This window comes from Hemibagrus wyckioides, linkage group LG25, assembly GCF_019097595.1.
Source record: "Hemibagrus wyckioides isolate EC202008001 linkage group LG25, SWU_Hwy_1.0, whole genome shotgun sequence".
In the NCBI taxonomy this organism is placed as follows: domain Eukaryota; kingdom Metazoa; phylum Chordata; class Actinopteri; order Siluriformes; family Bagridae; genus Hemibagrus; species Hemibagrus wyckioides.
Genome location: NC_080734.1, coordinates 3,231,130 through 3,243,391, shown reverse-complemented (window position 1 = coordinate 3,243,391; position 12,262 = coordinate 3,231,130). Strand labels below are relative to the sequence as shown.

Below are 12,262 nucleotides of genomic sequence, written 5' to 3'. Positions count from 1 at the left end.
CAGGCTTCACGCAGGCTTCACGCAGGCTTCACATAGGCTTCATGCAGGTTTCACGCAGGCTTCACATAGACTTCATGTACGCTTCATGCAGGCTTCAAATAGGCTTCATGCAGGTTTCATGCAGGCTTCACGCAGGCTTCATGCAGGCTTCAAATAGGCTTCACGCAGGTTTCATGCAGGCTTCACACAGGCTTCATGCAGGCTTCAAATAGGCTTCACGCAGGTTTCATGCAGGCTTCACGCAGGCTTCATGCAGGCTTCAAATAGGCTTCACGCAGGTTTCATGCAGGCTTCACGCAGGCTTCATGCAGGCTTCAAATAGGCTTCACGCAGGCTTCATGCAGGCTTCAAATAGGCTTCATGCAGGTTTCATGCAGGCTTCACGCAGGCTTCATGCAGGCTTCACGCAGGCTTCATGCAGGCTTCACGCAGGCTTCACGCAGGCTTCACGCAGGCTTCATGCAGGCTTCACGCAGGTGAAGTTCTGAGCTCTTGAGAAACTCATTTGTTTAAATAAATGACAGTGATCGTATTTAGTTTCATTTCACATCAAAGATTTTGTAGAAAAAAAGTTACAAACACAAACAACACCCCTAACTCCACCTCTAACTCCACCTCTAACTCCACCCCAAATGGCAACTGTAGCTCAGCTGCTATCTCCACCCCTAACTCCTCTGTAATGCCAAATCTAACTCTACCCTTACCACACCCCTAACCCCACCCCAACACCAACTGTAGCTCCAAACCTAACTCCACCCATAACTACACCCATAACTCTACCTGAATTCCAGCATTAAGGCTCAACCTTAACTCCACCCTTAATGCCAACTGTAGCTCCAAATCTACAGTTTGATCAAACTCCTAACCACACCTCTAACTCCATCCCTAACCACACCCCTAATTCCATTACTAATCGCATAACGAACCACACCCCTAATTCCATTGCTAACCACACCCCAACTTCATCTCTAATCACATCCCTAACCACACCCCACCTCTATCCCTAACAGCACACCTAACTCCATTCCTAAAGCCACACTTAACCACACCTCTAACTCCATCCCAAAGCACACCCCTAACTTCATCCCTAAACGCATCCCTAATCACACCCCAACTCCATTCCTAACCACACCTTTAACTCCAAACGCATTTCTAACCACATAAGTCCATCTATAACCACATGCCTAACTCCATTTCTAATCACATCCCTAACCACACCCCTAACTCCATCTCTAACCACACCCCTAACTCCATCTCTAATCACACCCCTAACTCCATCTCTAACCACACTCCCAACACCAACTGTAGCTCCACATGTAACTCCACCCCTAACCACACCCCTAACTCTATCCTCAACCACACCCCTAACAGGGACCTTAACTCCACCTTTAACTCTAGCATTTTTTGTACAGCTTCAGTCACGTAAAAGGAGTCTCCGGTGTCGGCACTTTCTATCCTCTCTTGCGCTGTAGCTGTAATCTGTGAGAATATTAGATATCTGATTTTTAAACATTTATCTGAAGTTAGCTCTCTGTAGTAATGTCAGATTAAATATCTTCTTGTCCTCAGCGGAATTAAACGCTTTATAAACATTCCTGCCATGAGATCTCAACCCTGAGGGATCAGATTCACGTTAGCGTCTGACTAAATGAGCAGTTAGACGACGTCCGGGATGATGTGTGGCTCCTACAGAAGTGTTTGGAGTTTTGTTTTTAATGAGATTTTTCAGCTCAGGAGAGTTTCCTCTTAAGCGTGGACGTTAAGGCGTTCAGGGATGCGTCAGATCTTTATGCAGGCCCTGCGCTCTGCCGCTCTGCGCTCCGAGACTGGCTCGCCTCTTAGCAGCACTAATGAAGCGTCGTAATCAATGAGCAGTGAAAGCATTTCTTGACACTTTTTCCTGCTCCGGTATTCTGCAGCATGAGACAGACAGCAGAGCTATCGACAGACCGCTGTTAAATTATTCAGTGTCCGAAGCACAGATTTCTCAATGACTGTTTCAAAATCCGATAAGGGCTGATTGACAGCGGCGTGATGTATTGAGATGAGTCACGAGCTATTTGTCACGAAGCCGTAATGCTCAGAGACAGAACCGCTTGCTTTCAATACGTCTTTCAGCTCCTTTATTGTGAAGCTTCTTACTCAGGAAGTCAAACAGTCTGTGGTGTGTTTAATGTAAGACTTACACTTTTCATGAGGATGAGTCTTGATGAGGTTAGGAGTCATTTCCGCCTTTACATATTGATCCAAATGATGGTTTTCAGATTGAAAAAATTAAATCAGCACAATAAATTCAAAATCTCTAAAACTCCATACTGAAAATAAATACTGATTTTAGGATTCTCTGGAAAGTTAATATCACATTTACTGGGAGAGAAATAACTACATGTGATGATCCTGTGTTCTTGGCTCTCTAAAGAGCTTTATCACTGCACTTAACCCCGGGTTCTGGTGGTTCTAACCCCTGCTCCCCCGGGGTAGATGAAGGTATCACAGGTGTAATGTAAAAGTGAGGTCATGAAGCAGAGCTTTTGCCCCGGGGTAGATGAAACTCTGCTCTGAAGCAGGATCAGCTCGGCTTGTACACGGTTAACTCCACATATTGCTGCTGAATGTCTTCGGTGTGAAACCGTGTTAGCGCTCTTACCATCTCACGCCTAGTCGCTTAGCAACAGACACCCGAGCTCCGCCTCTGTGCCTCGTATCAGGTGAAGACCAGGACGTAGCTGAACCACACCCAACAAAAGCGCCTCTGTAGATAGAGTCAGAGCACTAAACATACTGTGAACATCACGGAAGTGCGCGCCGTAGCCAGGGGGAAATACGCCACGCTGAGAAATTAGCACAAGAACCAACGTCTGGTCCACTTCACCACTAACTTAAAAAGAGGATAAAGCTGTGGGAGATAACAGAACCTGCTCGAGTGCAGAAGCACAGAGCTGAACTTTTATCATCACTGATGAAAGAGACAGCGTGAGACGAGACGTTATTTAAAGCGGCCGCACACCAGATTTATCCAATCAGGGCTGCTGATGCGTGAATATGCAAATGAGCAGAAGGTTAAGGCGGGGTTTAGGGATGTGGAGTGTGAAAGGTCAGAGCCAGGATTCAGTGTTAACCCCGGGGAAAGTAGGAGCAGTGTGAAACCTCCAATTACACAACCCCAGGATTCTGTTTAACCGCAGTTCACTAGGACCCAGGGGAATTTTTCATGTGTTAAATATAACACATTTTCACACGGACTATAAAAATCTCCTCCTCATCATACACTCTGGAAAATTCTAGAAACATGAAAGTGACTACTGGGTGAAGATGTAAATGTCCTGACTGTCATTAAGGGCTTTAAGCAGCTCACAAATCTTAATCAGTGGTTGTATAAAAGCTCTCAGCAGAAGCAGTTACGGCTTTTTCGTTATTAATTAATGCACACACACACACACACACACACACACACACGGCTCTCTGAGACAGGTTAATGGATGACTTTAGACACAAAACACACATCTAGTTGGACCACAGCGGTCAATATCTGCTTTGTAGAAGTGCAGCCATTAAATTAATTGTAAGAAGTTGTAAAAGTAATATATTTTTTAAAAGAAAAAACAAAAACTTGGCATTGTTAAGGTTCTGCACTCGTTCAGAGTCAGAGTCCGTCTCTGGAGCTAGATGTTTCAGCTGAAGTGTCTGAGGAATGAAAGAAATGGGATTTTGGAGCATTTTCCGGCACTGGATCCCAGTTTCTGGGGAAATGCTGTAGGATTAGGGATTTATCACTGATGTTGATACATTTTCAATACTCAGGAAATGTAAAAATGAGCCGCTTTTCAGCTAACACCTTAAACGTAAAACCTAGCATGAGGAGTTCATTACTAGCAACACACAGGAAGCAGAGAAAAATTTCCCTTCTTTCAGTATCTCACGAAAACGGTGTGGATGCATCTGTACATCATCCTGCTGTAGTGTCAGTGTTCAGGCTGTTCGTTCCTTTCAGCTGCATCTACACTTTCACTCGTTTTTCTCTGATGATTCATGGGAAAGAAAATCGCGACTCCAACTACAGGTTAGAGCACGAGGACGAGCCGCTCGGCTGAGATTGTGGCCCAACATGCAGCATTTCTACCTGATGGAAAAGGGGGAAAAAAAATATTCTAAACAAACACATGCCATTTCCTCATCCTCGTCCTCGTCTACGAGGCAAACCCACGGGTTTGTTTTTCTGAACCTTATTTTTTTCAGAAATATACAGCAGACTTTTTTTAGGAAAAGGTCTCGACCAGGCCTCATTTTTATTAATAACAAACAAAAATAAAGCGCCGAAAGACACGTAAAGCACTGAAAATGGAAATGAAGTGAAATGTGACCTGCATAATACACGGCACCACACAGAGCTGACATGTTATTTTTTCAGGGGTGGCTTCATTTCCACCCTCGGGACACTTGCACACTATTTAAACTGACAATGCAGAATACAAACAAGCTTACGAGAAGCTAAACATCCTGAAATCACCATAACAGGACTAACAAGGCACAGGGATTAAATCAAACAAACGTTGTTTATTCTGCCAGCGTCCAAGATACAATGAATATCGGGAGCAAATATAGTTGTTGTTGTTTTTTTTCTTTTTTGTCTTTCATGCACCCGAAGGCCATGAACAAAATGTTCACAATAACATTATTCCTGAGGAGAGCAGGACTGGCAGCTGAACTGCGTAGAGAAACAAATTGGAGGAAATGATGGATCCACAGTAGATGCTAAATACAGAATTCAGGTCAATACGCTACAGGATTCAATGCGGTGAAAAGAGAAGATGAAAAGAAGCAGAGGATGCGCTGTGTTCTGTACGGAGGGCCGTGAGTCACGCTGAGAGTCGAAACTCATCGGTCTGCTTCACAACGCTGGCTCTAGCTGCGGAAAATAAAACGTACTGTTATTAATTCTCGTCGTGAGTCGTGAGAGCGATGGAACGGTGGAAGAGGGTTGTGTTGTTATTATATTTATATATCACACACACTCACGGAGCACTTACAATGGAACCTCGGCATATGAATGTCCTCCCTTACCAATTTTCACCTTTTGCATCGGCATACGAGGCATTTCCAGCATACGAACCGACCCGAACGCCGGCTAAGTTGCGTGTACGTCCAGGAGAATTGTTAAAAAATTGTTAGCAGCAGTGGAAAAGCGAAGCCACAATTTATTTTTTTTTCATTCAGTGAAAGCTGTTTGGAAAGAGTCAACCCATGACACCAACATTACCTTCAGTATGCGTTCAAAAGCTAGGTGATTTTTGGGGTGTTTTTTTGTTGACAGATTGGTGGTGTGGGCGGTCTGTTCTATTTTTAGCCCAAGCTTGGTGGCACGACTTCCTGTGAGGAGCCTTGACATGGAATGCTTGGCTTGGGTCAGTTCTTTGTAAGCAGCCATACAGTTTACATACGCTGAGTATGGAATATTGGAATATTGGGAGTATTGGGAATATTGGGAAACATGGTACATCATCATCATCATCATGCTGGAGGTAGCCATTAGACGATTGTGGTCATGAAGGAATGCACATGCTCAGGAACAATACTCCAATACTGGTGTCATCAAAGTGTGTCAGGAAAACATTCCTCACACCCTCACACAACCTCCACCATCCTGGAGATACCAGGTCGAGTCCATGGGATCAATTTTTCCCCATTTTCTTAAAGTTAAGTTATTACATTATTGCACAATGAATTTCTTTCTTTGCATATCCCATCCTTGGAGGGTTTGGGGGTCAGAGCACAGGGTCAGCCGTGATGCAGTACCCCTGGAGTCATCCATTGTCTATACCTCCTTTATTATTAGTCACGAGGGTCTGCTGGAGCCTATCCCAGCATACATAGGGGGAAAAGAAGGGGTACACCCAGGACAGGTCACCAGTCCATCACAGGGCCACACATAAACAGATAACCACACACTCACACACTCACTCTAGAAGTCATGTGTATTTCAAATACAAATAATGAACAAATAATAAGCATGTGAAGTGAAGGATTTAAATAATGCTGGGTTTAATATAAAGACTGAAAGCACAGAAATGACAGGGTTACAGATAATAAGTCAGAAAAGTGGCAGCCGCTGAACCAGTTCCTGAACGCCTGCGTAGTCAATAATTACCTGTCATTTTTATTTGACTTTTTTTTCCCCGTTGGAAATGTACAAAACTGAACAAACCTTCAAGATGAGTGAAAGTGGAGCTGAATTCTGAACAGCTGGATCTGGTGTTTAATTAAGACGTCCTCCCTCGCAATTTTCCTACAAATACAGCCAGGCTGTTATCAGCGATTGGGTTCAGAGCGACAGAAGTGATTTAATTGAAATCTGGCTGATTATCGCAGTATTGCTGACATGTGGAGACGTTCGGAGCGAGACTGTCAGGGTTTGTACAGATGATAAAAATGCTTTACTTCTGAAGTAAAATGGTTTAAAAAGGGTTTGATGTGTATTGTGCAGAGAGACTGCACTGACAGGAGACTAGTATCTGCTCGCTAACACGATTATACCACCTAAAGAATATAAAAACCCCTGGGGATTAATGGGGGATGATGTGAAGTTACTCTTATCATCCCAAATCTGATACTTTTCCTATAAAACCATGTGATTTATTCCTCTTCACAACACTAAATAATGACATTTTATGCTTCATCATGCATCTGTGTATCGTTATATTTACCAGAAGTCACTTCCTGTTTCTGCTAACATTAAAGCGGCGATAAGTTGGCATCTTCAGAAGCCTGGACTCCTCCGACTTAACAATTGTTCTGTATCTTTACCAGATATGTCGCACTAGAGATCTTCATTTAAATGTCTCTATACTGAAAGCTTCACCAGGATCATTACCTGCACGTTTTTATGTGAAGCATCCAACATATAAGTGACACTGTTGCTACAGTAACGACAAAGCATTAGCGCAAGCGCCAGAGCTGCTGCTATATTCCGACCAATCAGAATCCAGAAATTAACAGCACCATGGGACAAGAATAAAAAAGTATTATATATATATATATATATATATATATATATATATATATATATATATATATAATAAAAAAAATGAAAATAAATAAAAATTAATATAAAAAATATTATGAATAAGAATATAATCAATAATAATAATAATAATAATTTCATATAACCTTCACATCAACAGTTTCACATTTTTTAAATTGATTTATGTGACACGTCCACCATATAAACCTGACTGTTGCTATAGTAACAACATATCAGAACAAGACTCAGAGCTGCTGCTATAGAAAATGAATCAAAAGACATTTTCTGACCAATCAGAAGCCAGAATTTATCAACGTCGTGGGATAAAATTTATAAAAAATTATTATATATTTTATTTTAATAAAAAATAAATAAAATAAAAATGAATATTAAAAATATTAAGAATAAGAAAACCAACATCAATAATAATAATAATAATAATAATAATAATAATAATAATAATAATAATAATAATAATAATAATAATATCATTTTATACAACCTTCACATCAACAGTTGCACATCTTATAAGTTGAAGTTTTTGAAGCGTCCACCATAAAAACATGACTGTTGCTATGGTAACGACAACATATCAGAACAGCTGAAGAGTCATAGCTGCTTCTAGAGAAAATAAACCAAAAAACATTTTCTAACCAATCAGAATCCAGAATTCAACAGAGCTGTGGGATAGTAACAACAACAACAATAATAATAATAATAATAATAATAATAATAATAATAATAATAATAATAATAATAATAATAATAATCAGAGAACACTGAACAGAACAGAAGCTTGGCACTGGTATTAGAAGAAGAAGAAGGTATTGGACAATATTTAAAAAAAAAAATAGATGTTAGTATTGTTTACAAAGTGCACCATCCCTTTATGTGCAGATGAAAAGTGTTTTGAAAGCAAACCCATTCAACACTGCAGTCTAATGATATTTAAACCAAATTGTCTGATTATCCAGACAGAACCTTGTTTGACTTCGCCTTCGGGAAATCAGTATGTTGTGTTCAGCTGCTTTTAGAGCAGAACTTTCTCCTGACATAGATACTGTAGCAGAGTGTACTTTCTCTCCCTCGGCTAGTACTTATATAAAAAAAGAAAAGTCTTTCCTGCATGTACTCAATAACCCATTTCTTCCTCCTGCTCTGTCGCTTCCTGCAGCTCATGGCCTGTTGAACACCATTAGCCCTCGTCACATCGTTCCAGGCAAGGTCATCGCTTCCTTCGTTCTCCCGATCCCCCCCCGTCCCCTGTCGCCTCCTTAAACCTTGGACGTAAGGCAGTCACCTAGTTCCGTGTGGGAAGGTAGTGTACCATGGAAAACCTGAGCGAGCTGCAGAACCCTCTGCTGGACAAAAACAGCAAGCACGTGGTCAAAGCCGACTACGGCTACAGGAGTGACTTCCCCAGCAGCCAGTACCAGGAGAACATCATTAACTACTTCGTGACCAGCAGCGGAGGCAGAGGTGGAGGAGGAGGTGGTGGTAATGGTGGAGGAGTTGGCGGTCAGGTTGGGGTCATGGCAACGAACGGTAAAGCTAAGTCTCAGCTCCTGGATGCCACTTCTCTTCACCTGGCAGTGGAGGCTTTTTACAAGCCCAACTTCATCCTCTACAAGGACGACGTCACCGTCAAGGCCAAGGACTACAAAAGCGAGTGCTGCGAGACCACCTTCACTGAAAAGAAAGAGAAGGAGGTGTGCGTCGAGACGCCCAGCGCCGAAGATCCGCAGGCTAAACTCCTGGATGAGAACGAGGTGAAGATCCAGACTGTGTCCTATGAGGTGGAGGAGGAGGAGTACGTCGAGTACGAGGTAAACATGCAAAACTGTTGCATATAGTTCATGAGGATGATGTTAGAAGGACACGCCCACTGATACACCCACTGACATGCCTATTGTAAATTAGTGGATGTTTAATAACCACTGATTAAAAGTAGTTTTCTCAGAAATGTATTTCAGTTTACTGTTCAAAGGCTTAGCAGGTCATGCCCACTGACACACCCACTGGCACACCTGCTGACACACCCACAGGTATGCCCACTGTAAATTAGCTGCATGTTTAATAACATCATAATATTTATGAGGTTAGATAGACACGCCCACCGGCACACCAACTTTCCACTGCAGATTAGCTGTATGTTCAAGATACACTGATTTGCAGTATTTTTCTCAGAAATGTATCTCAATTTACTGTTCACAAGGTTAGCAGGACACACCCACTGACACAGCCACTGACACACCCACAGACTGCCCACTGTAAATTGGTTCATGTTTAATAACAACTGATTCAAGGTAGGATTCTTAGAAATGTATCTCATCTGAAAATCTCACCCACTGGCACACCCACTGCCATACCCACTGACACACCCACTGTAGATTTGCTGCATGTTTGCGCTGATTAGCAGTACCTTTCTCAGAAATGTATCAAGTTTACTGTTCAAGAAATAAATAAACATGACATCACTACGTATCTTTACTATGTAGATGACCTGTAGCTCTGCAGCTCGTTTGTTGTAGTGCATCATTACGGTATTTAAAATAAAACCATGCTATTCCCTCTCATTTTCACGCCTCTACAAACGTGTCAACACACACTAGCGTCTCCTACGAAGGGAAAAGGGCAAGTGCTGGATAATAGCCTACACCGAGTACGTAAGCTATTTCAGGTAGCGCTGTTCTTCCCCTCGTATATTTTCCTGCTGCTTCTGGATGGTGTGGAATAATAAAAATGAAGAGCGGCTTGTCAGCGTTTCAGACGCCTCCAGCTGATTTCTCGAGGGTGGCATTCGTTATTTCTGACTTCCTATATGCTGTAATTAGAGCGTGAGAACATTCAAAGGAACAGCTTGCAGATTGAGGCGGGTTTGTGTGGAAATATAAGAGCAGTAATAAGAAAAGATGTTCACTGGAAACTTTCTGCTCTGACAAACACGAGAGGAAGAGGAAGTGTACTTTATTCAGCAGACCTGCTGATGATCTGATGGAGCTGCTAGAAACACAGCGGTTTTTAATCGCTTCCTAATTAGCGTTAGAGCTAAATCTAAATTCTCTGCCTTTTTTTTTTCTTTCTTGCGGCTTTTCGTTGCATCCGGAAATAAATCTAGCGCATGTTACGTAACGTTAGCTAAGCCAAACATCATCTATGCTAATCTTTCAAGAGAATCCAGCTGATCATTACAAATGTGAGGAGGGGAAAAGAGGGCGGGGCTTCCAGAGAGTCACATACCACCATTGATTTTAGAACTGTCAATCATTCTGGAGCCGCATGCTGATTGGCTCACCTGCAAAGTCGTAAGGTTTGTGTTAGGGAGAGTGATTTAATATTAAGGTTAAAGGCAGGCAAAAATGGCAACCAATCAACAACCAAGGACCTCAACTGTAAACAAATCAACAAATCAACAAACAAACAAATGAGATATAAGTCTTAGAAATGCAATCCTAAAGAAAAGCTGTGTCTCAATCCACTGTCTGGTCCCTAGGTAGTGAGTGAGCGAGAGAGTGAGTATGTGGTGTAGAGGAGTTGTGGCTCTGCTAAGGACTCTGACACACTGCACTACACAACACCACAATACACAACACTACACAACACCACACTACACAACACTACACAACACAATACCACACTACACAACACTACACAACACTACACAACACAATACCACACTACACGACACTACACAACACTACACCACACTACACAACACCACACCACACAACACCACACAACACTACACTACACAACACAACACAACACCACAGCACACTACACAACACCACACCACACAACACCACAGCACACTACACAACACTACACTACACAACACAACACAACACTACACTACACAACACCACACTACACAACACTGCACTACACAACACTGCACTACACAACACTACACAACACCACACTACACAACACTACACAACACAATACCACACTACACAACACTACAGAACACTACACAACACAATACCACACTACGCAACACTACACTACACAACACCACACTACACAACACTACACAACACTACACAACACAATACCACACTACACAACACTACAGAACACTACACAACACAATACCACACTACGCAACACTACACTACACAACACCACACTACACAACACTACACCACACTACACAACACAACACAACACCACAGCACACCACACAACACCACAGCACACTACACAACACAACACCACACTACACAACAGCACACTACACAACACAACACGACACTACACAACACAATACCACACTACACAACACAACACAATACCACACTACGCAACACTACACTACACAACACTACACAACACAATACCACACTACACAACACTACACAACACAATACCACACTACGCAACACTACACTACACAACACCACACTACACAACACTACACCACACTACACAACACCACACAACACTACACTACACAACACAACACCACAGCACACTACACAACACCACACCACACAACACCACAGCACACTACACAACACAACACCACACTACACAACACGACACTACACAACACAATACCACACTACACAACACAACACAATACCACACTACGCAACACTACACTACACAACACCACACTACACAACACTACACAACACCACACAACACTACACTACACTACACAACACAACACCACACTACACAACACAATACCACACTACACAACACAATACCACACTACGCAACACTACACTACACAACACCACACTACACAACACCACACAACACTACACAACACCACACTACACCACAGCACACTACACAACACCACACCACACTACAGAACACCACACTACACAACACAACACCACACTACACAACAGCACACTACACAACACCACACTACACAACACAATACCACACTACGCAACACTACACAACACCACACTACACAACACTACACCACACTACACAATACCACACAACACCACACTACACAACACTACACCACACTACACAACACCACACAACACTACACTACACAACACTACACTACACAACACCACAGCACACTACACAACACCACACTACACAACACTACACTACACTACACAACACAACACAACACTACACTACACAACACCACACAACAGCACACTACACAACAGCACACTACACAACACAATACCACACTACGCAACACTACACTACACAACACCACACTACACAACACTACACCACACTACACAATACCACACC

At 42.5% G+C, this 12,262-nt stretch overlaps 1 protein-coding gene across 2 annotated transcripts in view; it reads left to right on the top strand.

Annotated features, from left to right (window-relative positions):
• Nucleotides 1–12,262, top strand: part of syndig1l (synapse differentiation inducing 1-like) — a 58,287-nt gene that overhangs the window by 2,339 nt on the left and 43,686 nt on the right. For both annotated transcript variants that reach the window (XM_058379654.1, XM_058379655.1), the window contains exon 2: nucleotides 8,193–8,844. In XM_058379654.1, coding sequence (XP_058235637.1) covers nucleotides 8,347–8,844 — 498 coding nt within the window. In that variant the 5' untranslated portion in view covers nucleotides 8,193–8,346. The remainder of the gene's footprint in view (nucleotides 1–8,192; nucleotides 8,845–12,262) is intronic.